Source organism: Anolis carolinensis, chromosome 2, assembly GCF_035594765.1.
Source record: "Anolis carolinensis isolate JA03-04 chromosome 2, rAnoCar3.1.pri, whole genome shotgun sequence".
NCBI lineage: Eukaryota > Metazoa > Chordata > Lepidosauria > Squamata > Dactyloidae > Anolis > Anolis carolinensis.
Window position 1 is genome coordinate 250,882,586 of NC_085842.1, and position 20,340 is coordinate 250,902,925.

Here is a 20,340-nt window from a genome sequence, read left to right on the forward strand (position 1 = left end):
ATCAAAATTCATGGATGTACAATTCTTATAGTATACAATGGCATAATGAAATGATGTCCCTATATAAAACATTTTTCTTGATTTGTATGCTTGCAAATCTTGAACAAACCATTTAATCAGGTTCTGTCAGGCTTATAAAATATAAGCTACCTCTAGTTGCTGTGGGGTTTCAGATGAGTTTTTCCTTTTAATTGCAGCAATTTCTTGATCTTTTAGTTTTAAAATCTTCGCTTGTTCTTCTGTCTTTTGTTGAAGCTCCTGTAAGTATTAAAAACATTTCGATATGCATGATTAGAAATATCATATGTTCTAAGATTTAAAATTTTAAGAGTGAAAACTAAATGTTAGTGTCAAGAAATAGTTGCAAGTTTGGAAGGCAGGATACCTAAATGAGCCTCTGCAACATGATGGGCAATTCTTTAAGATAAAATGTAAAGGAGGGACCTCTTGATTTCACTGATGTTCTTAGGCAGTAGAACAGCATCAACTCATCACTATTCCTGGTTTTCAATATGATATAATATGCACTGAAGGATAGCCCTCATAGCTATGCAATACTGCGAATAATAAAGAATTAAGTGCTCTTACAACCTCATTGAGAAGACAAGCAGAAAAGAAGTTTCTTACCTTGATTTGCAGTTGTCCCTTCTGAATTTCTGCCTCCAAGCTTTTCTTTTTTTCACTCTCCTCTTGCAATCTTTTCTGTATTTGGGCTTGCTGATTTTTCATATGACTGACATTCTGTTCTACTTCAAAAACACGCTTTTCATTCTGTGTGGACAACGATGCCAGTTTCTTAGTGTCCTGCTGTTTTTTCTGCAAGGCCTAGATAGTTAAACAGCACATTTAGCCCATTTTTGTACTATTATTTTATTGCATGCGTTGGATAATTTTGCCATTTTATTTTGTTTCATTGTGATTTTTGTTTATGAAAACATTGCATTTGTGAGTGACATTGTCATACTGTTATTCACCTATGTATGTTGCTATAAACATGCAGACAACATGTAAAGAACCAAATAAATATTCTGGCAATAAGTTATTACTGTGTAGATTACATTAGAAAACATGCTGGGTCCTGATCTGGAACAAGACACCTATGCTGAGGTAAAGGAGCTTTCAGACTCCACCACCAGCTGTTTGTCAAAACTGTCGTTTCCCCCCCCCCCCCCCCAATCAGATACACACAAGTAAATAAAAATATTATTCTTAAAAGCCTCCATGTTTCATTATAAGAGGACACTACCATTATTACAACAGGTGAAGTGCACTTATTTTCATCTAGCTTCTTACAACAATACATACTTTTTCCAGATACAAGTACCTGCACTTTTATCTTTGCTGCATCCATCTTTTTCCTAAATTCTTTCTGTAACCTAGCTTTTTCAGCAATGTCTCTTAGTTCTTTGTTCTCTAGCTCTTGCAATTGCTTTTGCGTTTCAGCTAAATCAATTTTGGCCTGGTCTGCTTCATGTTCCAGTTCTGCTATTTTCAGAGAGTACTGCTTGCTTACAGATTGAGCATCTTTACCTTGGGAAAAAAGATTTTAAAAAGAGAGACATTATTTGTGCCTTTAAGACACTGTACTCTTAAAACTAGCTATAATTACTAAGGACAATGGACTACTAATTGTTTTAATTTGTATTCAAAGCAAGCACAAATACACACTATTTTCTAAGATGCTCTAGGTGGTATCTCCTCATTCCTAATTTTATTATTACATCTTGTGAAGTAATTCAGACTGAAAGATAACAAATAGCACAAAGTCACCCAGTAAAGTTTCATTGTTGAATGGGAATGTGAAGCCATTTTTAAAAACCTAAAAACCTGTTTTTCTTATTGACTGGGTCCCTTTGGCTTCATTCCAATTTCTTCACAAGTAATATAGAAGTGGATTAAAAGTAACTTAATTGGTTTGGGGTCCTATTCCAATATGTAACTGTAGACAGCATCAATTCATAAAATCTAGTTACCTGTTTTCACCAGTTCTTTAATAAGTTCCTCCTTCATTTTGATATTAAGTGTAAGTTCACTCATCTTTTGCTTAGCAGCAGTAAGTTTCAACTCTGTATTCTTTAATTTCTGCATATTTAATATCTGACTTTTCTTGATACATTCAATATCAGCAGCACCTTGAAAAAAGTGGAATATTTTTAAGACTATGCAGAACCATCCTAAGCTAAAAAAAAACAAAACAAGGCCCAACATTAAAATAATTAATATGCACAAAAGTTCATATATAGCCCAATCAATATGGTAAGCAAGCAAGATTTCACAGTGTTGATAATGCCAATCAGATTGATCAATCACTGTACAAACAATGTTCATATGCTCCAGGTTTGTTCATGTTGTATAAAATAAACAAATCAATAGTTCTTATTCCACAATAGAAGTCCTATACTATTTAGATCAGAGCTACTCTGTTATCAGATGATCATGTAAAACAGAAATATTTTATATTGTAGCAAGAATTGATTTTCCTTACCAGGAGCAGATTCCATTTGTGAGATACTTTTGCTTTGTAAATGCCAATCATGTTGCAGTTCTGTTTGTTCAAGCACAGAAAACTGAGGAGCCTGCTTTCGTGTCCATGTACGGTTTAGAGAACGTCTAGAAAAAAAACCAACACACTGGTGTTTTTAAGCCCAACAAATACATTGTGGTTTTGAGACTTCAAGTTTCTTAAGGACATAAATATGGCCAAAGATGTACCTGAATTGGAGTCTTTTTTTATTTTTAGCATGTTTTTCATCTTCATCACTGTGATCAGAGAAGGAGCAATGAAGAACCTCATCCTGTTCTTCTATGTGATCTAACATTATTTGGCTGCGGGTATGAAATCCAGCCATGACTCTACTTAAGGAGTATGTAGGAGGACTTGTGTGTACCTTTAAAGAAATTAAAAAGAAATATTAACTGGAAGGTACATTACATTTATACACCATTTTTATTACATTTTATTACCTTTTAATTCCATCTCAGAGGAGTTCAGACCCAGGAATAGAGTTCACTTTGCTTATGTGTTTTACTTTCACAATGACCTTGAGTGTTAGGTACGTAATACTAAAAGAATATTGAAAGAGTGTGATTGCTTCATGTTTAACCAAAGAACTGAATCTTGGTTTCCTTACTCACTACATCTCATTTGCATACATACTCCATACACCATAGGGGGTAGGTCCTCAAAATTATCTAGTGAGAGGAAAATCAAGGAGCACTGCTTGCTCCCATCTTGATTACAACTGAACTGGCTGCTGCAGTTTTGAGGTCTACAGATAACTTATTCCATCAGCATTCCAAAATGAAATGCTACAGAAGGCCCAAGTCAATTCACCCACCAAGTCTTTGTGCTTGCAATGGACTTGGGAAGCTGCTGAGTTCTTGAACTGGTGTCTGGTTCTCCTATAGAGACAGGAGCCATCTGTCTAGGGATACAAGTCTTCCTGTATGGAAAGTCTTTAGAGTTGAAAGCAAACTGTTTACTGCAGCTCCTTAATCCTTGTCTGCACTGCCATTGTGTTATGTTCTAAATATATCAAAGTGTTCTTGTGGGGGTTCTTTCTCCTCCCAATTAGTTCCTTTGAGGAGAAAGGTGAAACAAAGAAGACACTGATCTTTAGTATCATAATAAAAAAAAAATCAACACACCTGGAAATGATGAGACTAGAACTAGAAAAGGATCAACCCAGTAAGTTACCAAATAAGATAGAAAATAGGACATCCTTGCTCTGCCTTTTGAATGCAATGAGAGAAGTCATATAGTCTAGGAAGCTTTTCTAAACTGAAAATGAAAGTGCAAATTTCCATCCTACTACAAACCTCAAAAATAAGGCTGGTCAGTCACGTTTAATAAGTGCAATGACTTATGTGCTATGGCAGAAGAGTATCATTTTTGTACAGTGCTTACAATAAATAAGGAAAAAGAATTAACATTCACATCTACCTTTCGAGAGTTCGGCTCCACTGGTGGATTAATGGACCTCACCAAACGTTTAGTCAGAGGAACACTGAATGGCCTCCTAGCAGATACTATAGTGGTTGGTCCATCCCCACAAGCACCACTGGAAGCAGACATTTTTGCCATGTCCTCTAATCTGTCATTTAGCTGGTCAATTATAAGCTGTTGTTCCACCATTTTCTCATTCTTGAAAAGAAAGAAAGAAAAAAACTTGTAATTATTAATTGCTGGAAAATTGCCACATTGAATAGCAGCTGCCCTCATTAGCTCTGCACTTTTGCTACTGGCCCTCAGACACATGGGTTTTTCCTTGTACTCATTTCAATTCAATGGAAATCCCTGGAATTAATTTAACAAACATCTTTAGCACAATGAATAGGAAGAGAAAAGAACTGTTACGAATTTTATTTAAGCTTTCTTGTAAGAAAAAAAGAGGTCTGTATCCTTATCAACACTAAAAAAGTTGCTGTAAGAATTTCTAGTAAACCTTTAAAATCGTCCCACGGTAAAATTTTATGGAGGTTCATATACTTCTTATTGAGTGCTAAACACGTAGTCTTTAATATTGTATAATACCTGAGTCTAGTGACTATAATTTAAGCTAAAAATAAAATGGATCACTAAAATACAAATCTGACACAAATTAATTAAACCTTCATTTCCAATCCTACATGCATTTACAAGGGAGCAAATGCCAATGGGACTTAATTTCAAACAATGAGACATTGGATTCTATGTTTAAAATATAAGAACAACTGCTTAAATGTTGTTTTACACAGATTGATGAAGAAACCTGCACAAAGTAGTTACCTGTAGCCTATTTATATCCTGTGCCTCCTGTAGTGACTGCAGACATTCCTGATTCTCCTTTATCAACTTCTCTATTTGATCTTGCAGTACTTTTATCTCAAGTTCTTTTTCACTAAAAACTTCTTCATCTGCAGCAAGAGCCTGCTAGATAATAAAGTGCAGTGCAAGTGATATTAGGAAGTGAAGACTGACATGTGTGACCTAGCTAAGTAGGAAAACATCTTTTTGCACACAGACTCACAAACCTCATCAGGCGCACTTTAAACTAGATCCACTGGGGGAGGGGAACAACAGCCTGGCGAACACTATATTACCCACGACCACAGGGAACCGCCGAAAGGCTAAACGGAGGGCTGCACAAACACAGCAAGGACCAAGTACAGAGAGCACAATAATCCCAAATAAACAGTTCGAGGGGAGGTCACAGGGGCTTACATGTCTTTACACTAATGCTCAGAGCATGGGAAATAAGCAAGACGAACTCCAACTCCTAGCACAGCACCACACATACGATGTCATAGGCATCTCTGAAACCTGGTGGGATGACTCCCATCACTGGAATTTAACCATTGAGGGCTATAACCTCTTTCACAGAAATAGAACAAAGGGGAGAGGAGGGGGAGTAGCTTTATATGTCAAAAACAGTTATGTTGCAGAAGAAATGCAAGACTGTAATCCAGGAAACCAGCTTGAAAGCATCTGGATAAGAATCAAGGGAACCGGGACTCAAAAAGATCTTGTCGTGGGTGTCTACTACAGACCTCCGAGTCAGGATGAAGGACTTGATGAAGCCTTCTGTCAACAGCTGACCAAACAGGCACAAAGAAGAGATATAGTAGTCATGGGCGATTTCAATTATCCCGATATCTGCTGGAAAACAAACTCAGCCAAGAGTACAAAGTCCAACAAATTCCTCACTTGCCTTACAGATAATTTTATGGTCCAGAAGGTAGAAGAGGCAACAAGGGGATCAGCAACTCTTGATCTAATCTTAACAAATGTGGAAGACCTAATCAATACAGTTGAAGTGGTTGGATCCTTAGGGGCAAGTGACCATGTGCTCCTGCAGTTTGCAATACAAAGGAATGCTGAAACTAAGACAAGTCAAACACGCATTCTGGACTTTAAGAGAGCTGACTTCCAAAAAATGAAGGAATTACTGAGCGGCATTCCATGGACGCCGATATTAAAAAACAAGGGAGTTAAGGATGGATGGGAGTTTTTCAAAAGTGAAATACTCAAGGCGCAAATGCAAACAGTGCCAACAAAGAAGAAAAATAAGACAAGTGCAAAGAAGCCAGAATGGATGTCCAAAGAACTTCTAACTGAGCTAAAGCTCAAAAGTGACATGCACAAGAAGTGGAAAAGGGGAGAAATCACCAAAGAAGAATTCAAACGTATAGCCAACACCTGTAGGGAAAAGGTTCGCAAGGCTAAAGCGCAAAATGAGCTCAGGCTTGCCAGGGACATAAAAAACAACAAAAAAGGCTTTTTTGCTTACGTTGGTAGAAAAAGGAAGAAAAAGGAGGCGATAGGGCCATTGCAAGGAGAAGATGGGGTGATGGCGACAGGGGACAGGGAAAAAGCAGAACTACTTAATGCCTTCTTTGCCTCAGTCTTCTCAGAAAAAGAAAGCCATCTTCAACCTCAGCAACACGGAATGGACGAAGGATTGGGGGAAATCCAACCCCAAATAGGGAAACAAGTTGTCCAGGAACACTTGGCCTCTCTAAACGAATTCAAGTCCCCAGGGCCAGATCAGCTACACCCAAGAGTACTGAAGGAACTAGCGGAAGTTATTTCAGAACCACTGGCAATTATCTTCGAGAGTTCTTGGAGAACGGGAGAAGTCCCAGCAGATTGGAGGAGGGCGAATGTGGTCCCTATCTTCAAGAAGGGAAAAAAGAACGACCCAAACAATTACCGTCCGGTCAGCCTCACATCAATACCAGGCAAAATTCTGGAAAAGATCATTAAGGAAGTGGTCTGCGAACACTTAGAAACAAATGTGGTCATTGCTAATAGTCAACACGGATTTACCAAAAACAAGTCATGCCAGACTAATCTGATCTCTTTTTTCGATAGAGTTACGAGTTGGGTCGATACAGGGAATGCTGTGGATGTAGCGTACCTGGATTTCAGTAAGGCCTTCGACAAAGTCCCCCACGACCTTCTGGCAAACAAACTAGTAAAATGTGGGCTAGACAAAACTACGGTTAGGTGGATCTGTAATTGGCTAAGCGAACGAACCCAAAGGGTGCTCACCAATGCGTCGTCTTCATCATGGAAAGAAGTGACAAGTGGAGTGCCGCAGGGCTCCGTCCTGGGCCCGGTTCTGTTCAACATCTTTATTAACGACTTAGACGAAGGGTTAGAAGGCACGATCATCAAGTTTGCAGACGACACAAAACTGGGAGGGATAGCTAACACTCCAGAAGACAGGAGCAGAATTCAAAACGATCTTGACAGACTAGAGAGATGGGCCAAAACTAACAAAATGAAGTTCAACAGGGACAAATGCAAGATACTTCACTTCGGCAGAAAAAATGGAAATCAAAGATACAGAATGGGGGACGCCTGGCTTGACAGCAGTGTGTGCGAAAAAGACCTTGGAGTCCTCGTGGACAACAAGTTAAACATGAGCCAACAATGTGATGCGGCTGCTAAAAAAGCCAATGGGATTCTGGCCTGCATCAATAGGGGAATAGCGTCTAGATCCAGGGAAGTTATGCTCCCCCTCTATTCTGCCTTGGTCAGACCACACCTGGAATACTGTGTCCAATTTTGGGCACCACAGTTGAAGGGAGATGTTGACAAGCTGGAAAGCGTCCAGAGGAGGGCGACTAAAATGATTAAGGGTCTGGAGAACAAGCCCTATGAGGAGTGGCTTAAAGAGCTGGGCATGTTTAGCCTGCAGAAGAGAAGGCTGAGAGGAGACATGATAGCCATGTACAAATATGTGAAGGGAAGTCATAGGGAAGAGGGAGCAAGCTTGTTTTCTGCTGCCCTGCAGACTAGGACACGGAACAATGGCTTCAAACTACAGGAAAGGAGATTCCACCTGAACATCAGGAAGAACTTCCTCACTGTGAGAGCTGTTCGACAGTGGAACTCTCTCCCCGGGGCTGTGGTGGAGGCTCCTTCTTTGGAGGCTTTTAAGCAGAGGCTGGATGGCCATCTGTCGGGGGTGCTTTGAATGCGATTTCCTGCTTCTTAGCAGGGGGTTGGACTAGATGGCCCATGTGGTCTCTTCCAACTCTACTATTCTATGATTCTATGATTCTATGATTCTATGAGCAGAACCAGCTGATTGCAACCTATCAATATGAGGATTCCTTGTCGCTTGCTTTTGTATAACATTTCTGCCGATAATTTTTCATTTTTCAGCAGGACTATGGAAAAAAATAATCACTCTCTTCAGTCATTACAATATATAACACTGAATTGTAAGCTTGCCATGTAGTAACAGACAAAATAGGACACTTTTAAAAATCCTGCAGATATAAGAAACTGTAATTACTTATTAGTAAATATTGCAGTCCATTTGGTTAATCTGAGGTTTTGCAAGCACTAAACTGGTATTGCTAAGCTAAGCAGCAGCATGTTTTCAGCAAAAGATTTAATATTTTGAAGTAGACCCTATTGGATGGTAAAGAAAAATATTTTCTATTTTATACAAATAGATACTATTACATTGGTCCACAAGCAGAAGTTTATACAAGAAGAGAAATCCAATGATGTGAGGGTAAAGTGAATGCATGCACAATGGATTTTCCCTCCTGCTGCCTCTCAAAAAGATCAAGGGAAGGTTCACCAAGTATTTGGAATGTCTCATAAGGCTATACAGGGGTGTGTGTGTGTGTGTGTGAAAAATCAGAAACTTTGGACAATTCCAAAATATATCTCCACTGCATCTTGTATAATTTCTAGGTCTACTCAATATAAGCACCAATCAGCCAAGTATAGATCAAAAGAAACTAAGAATGCACTTCTGCAACTCAGCTTTCACTAAACTACAGTAGACAATTTAGTAGCTCTTCACTAATAAACAAAATCTTGCTTTTGTCATTAGCATATTTAATTTGTTATTCTGATGAAATAGGCAGTGTAGACATGTAACCTGTGAAGGATTCATGATAGGATTAAGGTTTAATAAGGATTTTGATACTTTTTGTACTCTCATCACTTTTATTTCATTGACTGTAAATACCTGATACTTTTTCAGCTCTCTCTTCAACTGAAGAATTGTGATATGGTATGGTTCTTCTTGGTTACCTCCACTTCCACCATTTATTTGAGGAATAGCTGGGGTCTCCCTTCTGAGTTCCTGAGCCACAGAGAGCCAATCCTGAAGTTTATCATGTTGACTTTTTGACAGACTGGCAATATTTTTTAGGTCGGCAAGAAATGTATAGGCTTCTTCTATGCAATTTCTGTAGCTGAAACTTTCTACCTGAAGCCGGGCAAGCTGTTCTTCAAGAGAACGGATTTTGCTTCTCTCCTGAGACAAGTCTTGTGACACACGGCTGCCAGAGTTTTGTTCACTAACCTGATGATTTTGCAAAGCTTCCCGAAGCAATTTGATTGTAAACTCCATTTCATCAATGCGGTCCAAATCTGGGTTGTAGTTGACAATAGGTTTGTTTCTAATATTTTTGGCTCTGTTGGCATATTTAATAGAATTGAGTGACTCATCAAATTCAGAAGATGATGGACTAATGCAAGTTATCATGACTGTCTTGGCATTGCCTCCTAAGGAGTCCTTCAGAATGCGTGTAATTTTAGCATCCCGGTATGGAATATGTGCACTTTTTCTCCTAGGATCTCCAAGAGCACTTATCACATTTCCCAGAGCCAATAAGCCACTGTTTATCTGAATTGATTCCTTGAATCTTTCACCAGTATTTCCAGTTTTTGTTACTCTTTCTGATCCAGCTAGATCCACAAAGTGGAACTTGGACACAATCAGCTGGCCTGAACTTCGAGATGAATCCGGTCCAGAGTTCGTGTTTTTCTGAGCCTGCACTGGTTGCCGTTGTTGACAAATGGTGATAGTAAAAACAGCATGAGATCGGCTGGAGTGCTCATTCATTTGTGTTGTGCCTGTATGTCGAGCAGCATTCCCTGTTTCCAACAGGCTCATCACTTCATCTACACTTTCAACTTGGCAATCCTTGGTACCGACAATTACTTAGGGGGCAAAAACAAGCCAGAAGAAAATGGCAAACATAAAGTTGTCAGCAAAATGCAGTGGACTGTTTAAAAATATTGTTATTACTCAAACATGACCAGATTCAGAAAATGAAATAGTACATCAGATAGTATAGTTATTTAATTAAAAACTATACTACTCTAAATGTCTTTGGAGATTATATTTTCAAGGTAATACATGTACACACAAAGTAATTCAATTAATAATGATATAGTTTAAATTGAAAGATTCCAAGTTCAATCTCTGGCATCTTAAGAGAGGTTTGGGAAAGACTCTGGTCTGAAACTCAAGGACCTTAGTTGCCAAACAGTATAAATAATGCTGAGCTGGATAGACCAGTGACATGAGTTAGGAAAAGATAGCATCCTATTTTGAATATTGTTATTCTTTATAGGTATAAACATTTGTGCCAGAATCAACATATTAAGAAGATGACCATTCTTGATTTATTACATTTAGCCCAGCAGATTCAAGGATCTTAAAATAATCCACTATGTCTCTATGAAATACGATAACTGAAAGTCTCTAGGTTGAAAAAGATTACTAAAACTACAAATACAGGATTATTATAAGTACTTGGAAGCTATTATGCAAATTATGAAAGAAATACTGATTTTAAAAGAAACATTAATTTTAAAGAGTTTCCTAATTTAAACATTTGTTTAAATCATAACAAGGTAAAATTGCTAACTGCCAAACTGTTAGGATAATGATACACAACATTCTCCATGATTATACACATATCCTTTTTTCTGAGCTAGACTAGAAATTAAATTTGCACCAAAACAAAAGTAACCATTTCTTGTGTAATATTTCCAAAGCAATAATGTAATGTTAAAGCACAATTATATGGCAGTAAATCATTCAAACCATAAAGAATATGCATTGGTTAAAAAAAATTTTTAATACACATTTCTAAAACGGGCAAGTAGCAAACCCATATTTTGTGTTCAAATCTGTACCTGTATTGCCTTTCTCATCTTCTCTAATGTGTAAATCTTTCATAGAGGTCTCTAGTTCCAGAAGATCTCTGACTTCTTCTTTGTATACCTCTATGTAAGAAACTTTCACAGTGAAGTCAACATTATGGTTTTCAAAAATAATTTGAAATATTTCCTGGATTGCGCGTGGAATTATACCTCTCTCTTCCTCTGCAACAGAAGCTAAAATGTAAGCAAAAATGTGAACCAAGCACACAGGTCAAATCTGCAGATTCAAATGCACTTGGACATATCAAAACGTTATGAAGGAGTATGAAGGCCCTTAGTACAAGAGATTAGGGGACATGAAATGGTGGGTTAGGAAGGTTACAGAAGTAAAATATATTACTAGAAAACAAAGAGTTTGGTTACATCTGGGAATAACACTTGATACCACACCTTTAAACATGATACAGGGTGGTATCCAACTTCATGCAGGTTAAAGGAATTCTGCAGAAATTGATTCCTTCCCTTTTCTTCCACTTCTCTTTTCTTCCACTAACAATCCTAAGAACTTCTCCATAAGAAAGAACTTCTTTCATAAAAGTTAGAAGACTTCTACATGGGGGCAAGTAGTAATATGAAGATCAGACATTCTGCAAATAGGACCTTCATCTGCAGAAGTTGCCTTTGTCTGGGTTTTTTTGATCCTCTGATTCTCCTTAAGCTCCTGTTCCAAAGGATCAATCAATCCTCAAGTCATGCTTTTGGGGAGTTCCTGGGATTGTTTCTGCAAACTCATTTCTAACGTTTTGCCAGTGGATGTTACAGACAGTGAGTAGGTGACATAAGAAAAACATATGTTGTATTACCTAGGTGCCTTTGAGTACCATTTTCTAGTTAATCCTTCATCTGATTTCATGCATGCACTATTCCATGCAACAGATGTGAAATAGATATACAAGAGAGCATCTGCAAACTCCTCCTTTGACAGAAGGTAAACATTAGTATCAGTATCATTGCTACTCAATGGCAGTAATTAGATTTTTGCAAAATGCCAAATTAAATTAAGTCACCAATTTGCACTCCTAAAACCAAATAATCTAAAGTCTTCCAACATATTAGTATTACAGCATTAGTATTATTATTACCCAGTTACTACATCAAATTAAGTAGTTTCAGATCAGCAGCCTATAACAATTGGACAGAAAAAACATTATTTAAAACAAAAGAAAAAATTGCTTTAATACAAGGGTAGGAAGGGGATTACCCTCAAAATGCTAAACTGCAACTCCCAGCAGTTCTAGCCAGTATAACCCATCATGAGAAAAACTGGGAATTGAAGTCAAATAAACTCAGACCGAAAGGTCCCAGGTTCAAATCCCGGGAGTGGAGTGAGCGCCCGCTGTTAGCTCCAGCTTCTGCCAACCTAGCAGTTCGAAAACATGCCAATGTGAGTAGATTAATAGGTACAGCTCCAGCGGGAAAATAACGGCGCTCCATACAGTCATGCTGGCCACATGACGTTGGAGGTGTCTATGGACAACGCCAGCTCTTCGGCTTAGAAATGGAGATGAGCACCAACCCTCAGAGTCAGACATGACTGGACTTAACGTCAGGGGAAAGCTTTACCTTTAAACTCTGGAGGGCTCCATAAGCCCCTGGAAATTTTTGAAGCATATTGTAACCTTAAATCTTGCATATAGCTTTTAGCCTAAACAAAATCATTTAATAATTTTAAGTATATTTTAAAAGCCAAAATCCTAATTCTCTTGAAAATGTAGTGCATTTTAAAATAAATATTTTATTTTCTGACTGCAAGACTCAACATTAAAAGCACACTTCTTTGTTAGAATGGCTGGGAGCACAATTTAAGAGAATAAATTCAGTATTCAATGACTTCATTAGTGAAAGAGATTAACATAATTAATTTTAATACCCAGGTCACTGGACACATAAGGGAGCCCCATTTACTATCTCCCAAAACAACCAAAACACATCATTAATATCTGAATAGCAGGATTACAATTTTAGCATAATGCCACAAATACACTCAAAGTAATATAGCCTCCTGTTAAAGCAGTGGTTCTCAGCCTGTGGATCCCCAGATTTTTGGCCTTCAACTCCCAGAAACCCTAACAGCTGGTAAAATGGCTGGGATTTCTGGAAGTTGTAGGCCAAAACACCTGGGGACCCACAGGTTGAGAACCAGCGACCTATTCCTATCACATTTCATCAGATGCTAAGACTGACAGAATCTACATTCTAACAATGTATAAAACTACCCAGACCTACTGATTCAAACTTAAAATTTACATAAATAATGTTTCAGTGTGATACAAATTATTATAGAAATGATGTTAGCCAGATTGCAATCTTTGCACTGCATAAACCTGAATTTTTAAAGATGGAAACAACACAATTTTTGATTGGAAAACCTTTGTCTTATTCTATTTTAAGGGGAATAGAAGTCAGGAACCACAGTTGCCTTAATAAAGCTTATGAAAAGATATTTCTTGTGTTTTTATCTAGTGATGTGATGCTGATTGTAGTGCATTACTTATAAGATATGATAATGTTTTTATTTTTTTAAAAACTAAACTAGTACAGCAATAAAGCATAAGCTTTTTAGAACATACCAACATGACCTCCTCCAATGGTGTAAGTCTTCCCAGAGCCTGTCTGTCCATAGGCAAAAACAGTAGCATTATATCCTTCTATCAGAGATGCCACTAATGGCTTAATACATGTTGTATAAACTTCATCTTGGGTGGAATGTTTGCCAAAAACAAAATCAAAAGTGAAAACACGGTCCTTTCCAACGACTATTTGCTGAGTGTTTGGGATTAATCTCACACACACTTGATGGTTGTGAAGTGCTTCTTTAGAAAGCAAAGGTCGTATTCTCACTGCTACTTTAACCGGAACTTCTTCCATGACAGTTTGTGCGTGATTTGCTGTTTAATGTGTTCCACTTCGCTTTGGGAGATGTCCTTGCATTTCTTTCTTCATAATATTTTGTCTTCAGTACTGATCTATAGTACGCAAAAATCATCATTTTAGAAATGATTTTTCATTTAACTACAGAGCATTGCTGAATAAAGGTTATTTTTTAAAATTACAATACGTTGGCCTGACACATTCTCTCATTTTATTTTGAAGAAACTTTCAGCCTTCTCAGTAGTGGCCCCCCGGATCTGGAACTCCCTCTCTAGGGAGATCAGGCAGGCACCCACCCTTGCTTCTTTTCAAAAGCAGCTAAAAACCTGGCCTTGAATAATTCAGTCCCCAAGACTAAAATTTAGATTAATACACCTTCTTTCACACATGTCCCTTTTTCCTATAATAAACTGGATGTCCGTCTCCCACCCCTTCAGTCGAGAAATGTTTGCACTTTGTCCTTTGGCCCCAAAGCACTTTAGAACTATACTATTGCACTTTAGTTCAAATGGCCCCTCCACACTATCCCCCCCCCCACACACACACTAACCTGGTGGCCCATCTTATTTTATCTGATTTTTAACTCATCATATATGTTAAATGAGTTTTTATGGTTCAAGGTACTGTCTTGCTTAATGTAATTATTTTGTATAATGTCGATTTTACTGTGTTTTTATTGCAATATGTTTTAATTGTTCTGCTTTGTCTAGTGTTTCGGGCCTTTGTCCCGTGTTAGCCGCCTCGAGTCCCTGCCGGGAGATGGTGGCGGGATAGAAAAATAAAGTTACGTGCTTACTTACTTAATTCCAACCCAAGTCTACGTGCAATGCTTTTAATTCTGGCACACAAATGATTTGAGAATTTCTATTCAGGAGAGTATTTTACTCCAACTAAAAAGGTATTCAACTCACTTTTCATCTTACACTACTTTCTGGTACACACACACTGCAACAATAAATGAAGGGGCAAATCTCAAAACATTGTTTCATTCCTGAAAGCACTCCCAAGGCACGTTCTCATTAAGTACTATTAATATAAAGATCTGATCCTTTGGAGTGCAAAGCTAGTTGTTCCTCAATTGTGTACAGACTGCACCATAATTATGTGCAGTATATGTGCCATAGAAAGTAGTCATAACAGCAGTACTGTATTGTGTGGCAGATGTTGCATGGGAGTCAGGGACATCTGCTAGGCATTGTAACATTACTATTATCAGATGATGTAACTTTGCCCCAGTGCCTTTTTGTAGACTTACTGGATATTTAATCACCTGTAAGTGCAGTACGCCTGACTGCTGCAAAGAACAATTCTGAAAAACCCATTCAGTTATTGTTTTCGACCCTTCTTCTCTTGTGTTAATTAATCGATTGTAATGAACTTCTAATAAAAAAAAATCCTTTGGAAGTTGTATGCCCCACACCCTTATAAGGCTAAACACTTATCCACAGAGGTGAGGGACGATGACAACACACCCACCTCTCATACTTGGATAATTCTACTCTTCTAAGTTGATCACATGGGAATAGGATTAGTTTCACATTTTTCACTGTTCAGTTCTGATACAAACTACATTTCTTGAGCCTATCATTTTCCTTCAATAGGCAGGGGATTACAGGATAAGAATGCTATATTTTATAGTTTACTAACGTGTCGCAGGAGACCCAATTTGAAATGATTACTGAGATTATTCAGTCATACTGGCTCGGCACCATCTAACCTACATCGGACTGATTGTTGTAGTGATAAAGTGGAAGATGGGGAAACCATGTGTATCATCTTGAACATCTTAGTGGAAAAGGATGGGATATAAATAAAATAACAGTGGGTTGGAGCAACCAAGAAGACTAATGAAAATAGTCAGTTATAGTACTAATTGGCTAAAACTGAGCTGCATATCCATACATCAGTTTATAATCTAAGCCTGTTTAAAAACAAATCCCACTGCTTTCAGTCAGACCGAAGAAGAGACACTCCACAGCATTTGCAGTTGGCTGTGCTAATTAATGGCAATACAGCACACCTGGTCCTGCACTCATCAATTAGGATTCCTACTTTGCCTCCAGGCAGGGATGTTTTGAAAATGGGAGGACTCTGGCTGTGGATACAAAAGTTAATTGAAGCATCTTGTTCTGAGCATCCCTCCTAGGACTAAATTTAGGTGCAGATGTGTTCAGTGAGGCAGATAATACCATGGCCTCTTGGTATCTCCTGGGGTTGAGCTGCAGTACCCTAAAATCCACAGATACTCAAAGCCCGTTAATATACATTGACAAAGTAAAATAGTATTCCTTATATAAAATGGCAAAATCAAGGTTTGCATTAATATTACACGATGCAATTTTTGTTCCTGGGTTATAAATGTCATTTTCTAATTGGTTCTAAAAAATGGAAAATGTTTTATTAAACTGCAAAAACTTTGTTTTGGCAGGATATCCTGCAGCACATTTGGCTATAGTTTTCCTATGAATACCTCATAATATCTCAATATATCATAATATCTCAATGTGGAGTAGCTATGGGGAGCCCTCTTAACCTGGTAATAGCAACTTTCTACATGGAACACTATGAGAAACAAGCCCTGGAAACAGCAGCTAAAAAAGCCCACTATATGGTTCAGATATGTGGATGACACCTCCACCATTTGGAGCCATGAAGAGGAAGAACTAAACAAGTTCCTGGACCACAGCAACAGCATCCACCCAAACATCCAATTCACCATGGAAAAGGAACGAAAACTGCCATTTCTAGATGCCCATGTCATCTGCAAACCCAACAAACAATTGGGTCACACAGTTTACAGAAACCCACACACAGGGTTAGATACCTACATAAAAACTCTAACCATCACCCAAGTCAAAAAAGCAGCACAATTAAAGCCCTGGAAGACCATGCAAAAAGAATCTGTGAACCCCACCTCCTCCAAAGTGAACTGAACCACCTAAACTCGTCTCTATAGGTCAATGGATACTCCACCACAGACGTCAAAAGATGAAATGTGTTCTTTTCATACATCAAGGGAACCACTGGCCGCATAAGGAAGCTGATAAGAAACACAACTTATAAACTATCTACAGACCCATCAAGAAAATCCAAAAAATGCTACATTCAGCAAAGGACAAGAGGGATCCTCTCACCTCTGCAGGAGTCTACCATATACCATGAAGTTGTGGACAAGTCTACATAGGGACCACCAAACGCAGCAGCATTGCCCAGAAACAAATCAAGGAACATGAAAGGCATGGCAGACTAATTCAACCAGAGAAGTCGGCCATAGCAGAGCACTTCGTGAACCAACCCAGACACAGATTATTATTTGGGAACACAGAAATGTTGGACTACTCTGACAACCATCACGTCAGACTACAGGTAGGAATCAGCCTGGCCTTGAAGCTGCAAGGTTTTTCAGTGCTAATCAAGGTGATTAATTGCAACATTCACACTGGCTTCCAACAGACAAGAGTTATTTCTCCCACCTTAGACCTTCCACAGATATATAAACCCCACTTGCTTAATTTCCAACAGACCTCAGAACCTCTGAGGATGCTTGCCATACATGTGGGCAAAACGTCAGGAGATAATGCTTCTGGAAAATGGCCATGCAGCCTGAAAACCTAACAGCAATCCAGTGATTCCAGCCATGAAAGGCTTCAACAACACAATCAAGTGCCAGTTGACACCTCCCAAACAAAGGATGCCCCTGAGTAACAACAGCCAGCCTACCTCTATGCAAATACCCTCACTCATTGACTTTGCAGCTGCAAGGATACTCAATGCTAATCAAGCTTGCTATTGCAACATTCACACTTATCTTCAAACAGACAAGAGTTCTTTCTCACACCCTGGACATTCCTCAGATATATATATATACAACCCACTCGCCTAATTTCCAACAGACCTCTGAACAAACTTCTGAGGATGTTTGCCATAGATGCAGGCTAAACGTCAGGAGAGAATGCTACTAGAACATGGCCATACAGCTCGGAAAACTCACAGCAACTCAGGAATTAAATAGTTTCAAACCAGGAATACAGACACACACACAGAAGTCTAGTCGAGTGCGTATCCAGAATTATAAGACGTTAAGGCAGGCATGGGCAAACTTGGGCCCTCCCTCCAGGTGATTTGGACTAACTCCCACAATTCCTAACAGCCGCTAAGCCGTTAGGAATTGTGGGAGTTGAAGTCCAAAACACCTGGAGGGAGGACCCAAGTTTGCCCATGCCTGCCTTAACGTCTTATAATACTTTGGGACACTTTGCCCCCACATACAGACTCCTTTTGGAGCAGCTCACCTTCAGCCCTCCCCGGGAGGCCTCTGCGTAGCCTGCGCTATTGGAGCTCCCCTTGTCAGGGCCTCGGGACCAAGGCAACGAGGCCGCCGCTCTTGAAACTCGCCCGCCTCGGCCTAGTCTTGTTTACACCCGGTCTCCAGGCAACCACGAACTCCCCATTTGCGCCTCGGGCACCCAATTAGAGCCGCTCGCAAGAGCGCTGCCGCCGCCTCCCACGAGCCACACCGCCCCCTGCAGGCTTGGCGGCCAATGTGCGCGCTTTTGCTCTCCCAACAAATCTCTTTTACCCGAAAGAAGCGGGAAAAACTTGCGTTACATGGGGAAGGGGAGAGAGAGAGCCGGATTGAGGCCCCTTCTACATTGCAAACCCCCCCCCCCCCCCACATTATTAGAAATAAAGAACACCACTCAGAAAACAGAGGAATTCCAGACAGGAAACAATCAGGTCCATCTAACACCTCCCAACACCTCCCCCAGGCAGGAAGCAGCCAGACCTTGAAGCCGAAAGGCTATTCAATGCTAATCAAAGTGGCCAAATGCAACATTCACACCTGCCGCAAACAGACAAGAGTTCTTTCTTCCACCCTGGACATTTTACAGATATATAAACTTCACTTCCAACAGACTTCAACAACTTCTGAGGATGCCTACCATAGATGTGGGCTAAACGTCAGGAGAGAATGCCTCTGGAACATGGCCATACAGCATGGAAAACTCACAGCAACCCACATGATCTGCTTTGAAATTGATTATAGACAGTCTAGACTAAATTAATCCAGTTCAAATCAGAAAGTGTGAATTATCAGCCTTTTAATTTCCCCCCACAAAAACTCTTTGCAGTCTTGTTTTGTTTTCAAGCCCTGTATTTTTTAAAAAAATCTATTACATTATTCTATTATGAACTGGAGTCAAGTTGTCTATCAGCTTTGGCCCCCTCCGAGGCCCTTCTACACTGCTATATAACCCAGATTATAATCCAGATTATCAAAGTAGAAAATCCACATTATCTGCTTTGAACCGGATTATTATTGTCGAGTTTATGCATATTTGTATCCTGCTTTTTCTCTCCATAAGGAGACTCAAAGCAGCTACCATTAAAAGAATTACAATTTAAAATATACAAATATTAAAACAGTATTAAACATCATTATTAAAAACAATTCAGATTAAATCCATAAAAATGTTTTTTAAAACCACAACACCCCTTGAATTGATCTTAAAAACCACCTTTGAAAGCCTGTCTGAGGCCCCTTCAACACAGCTGTATAAAACCCACATTGAACAGGATTATATGGGAATGAGGACTCAGATAACTCACTTCAAAGAAGATATTGTGGATTATTTGCCTTGATATTCTGGGTTATATGGCAGTGTGGAAGGGCCCTCAATAAAAAGGTTTTAGCCTGCCGCTGGAAGGGCAACAGGGAGGGGCCATCCTGGCTTCCCCGGGAAGAAGGGAGTTCCTGAGTCAGAAGGCCTGCTCTCTCGTTCCCACCAACCGAGCTTGAGATGGAGGTGGGACCGAGAGAAGGGCTTCTCCTGAGGAGCTCAGGGCCCGGGCAGGTTCGTTGTGGTCAGCCAAGTAGTCTGGATCTGAACTGTTTAGGGCAGTGGTTCTCAGCCTGTGGTTCTCCAGATGTTTTGGGCTTCAACTTCCAGAAATCCTAACAGCTGGTAAACTGGCTGAGATTCCTGGGAGTTGTAGGCCAGAACATCTGGGGACCCACAGGTTGAGAACCATTGGTATAGGACTTTAAAGGTCATAACCAGCACTGTGAATTGTATCAGGAAACAAACTTGCAGCCAGTGGAGCTGCCGAAACAAGGGGGGGGGGGTCTGCTTCCTGTAGCCAGCCCCTGGATATGGACCCGACCTGGCTGCAGCTCTTTGGACCAGCTGAAGTTTCCAAGCACTCTTCAGAGGCAGCCCCACTAAGAGAACGTTACAGTAATCCAGACGGGATGTAACTAAGCCATGGACCACCGTGGCCAGATCTGGCTTCTGAAGGAACAAGCACAGTTGGCGAACAAGTTTGAATTGTGCAATGGCCTCTTGACCACCACCAACACCTGGGCCTCCAGGTACAGCGCTGAGTCCAGGATGACCTCCAAGCTGTGGCCTTCTGTCTTCAGTGGGAGTGTGACCCTATTCCCAGATCTGCCAGTGCCTTCTGAGTGACCAGAAGTACCTCTGTCTTGACTGGATTAA

The 20,340-nt window shown here is 39.6% G+C and overlaps 1 protein-coding gene across 5 annotated transcripts in view; it reads right to left on the minus strand.

The window, feature by feature from the left end:
• The window catches only part of kif27 (kinesin family member 27), a 30,262-nt gene extending 11,970 nt beyond the window's left edge, over positions 1–18,292 (minus strand). The window contains exons 1-12 of one of the 5 annotated variants that reach the window (XM_062972028.1): positions 18,133–18,292; positions 13,540–13,935; positions 10,943–11,143; positions 8,979–9,958; positions 4,769–4,912; positions 3,944–4,144; positions 2,713–2,888; positions 2,486–2,610; positions 1,974–2,132; positions 1,325–1,530; positions 628–825; positions 151–258 (exon numbers count right to left, since the gene is read on the minus strand). In XM_062972028.1, coding sequence (XP_062828098.1) covers positions 151–258; positions 628–825; positions 1,325–1,530; positions 1,974–2,132; positions 2,486–2,610; positions 2,713–2,888; positions 3,944–4,144; positions 4,769–4,912; positions 8,979–9,958; positions 10,943–11,143; positions 13,540–13,837 — 2,796 coding nt within the window. In that variant the 5' untranslated portion in view covers positions 13,838–13,935; positions 18,133–18,292. Of the gene's footprint in view, positions 1–150; positions 259–627; positions 826–1,324; positions 1,531–1,973; positions 2,133–2,485; positions 2,611–2,712; positions 2,889–3,943; positions 4,145–4,768; positions 4,913–8,978; positions 9,959–10,942; positions 11,144–13,539; positions 13,936–17,831; positions 17,936–18,132 lie in introns of those variants that run through there. The other 4 variants (XM_062972029.1, XM_062972027.1, XM_062972026.1 and 1 more) reach the window with 4 other exon arrangements.
• Between the last annotated feature and the right edge of the window lie 2,048 nt (positions 18,293–20,340).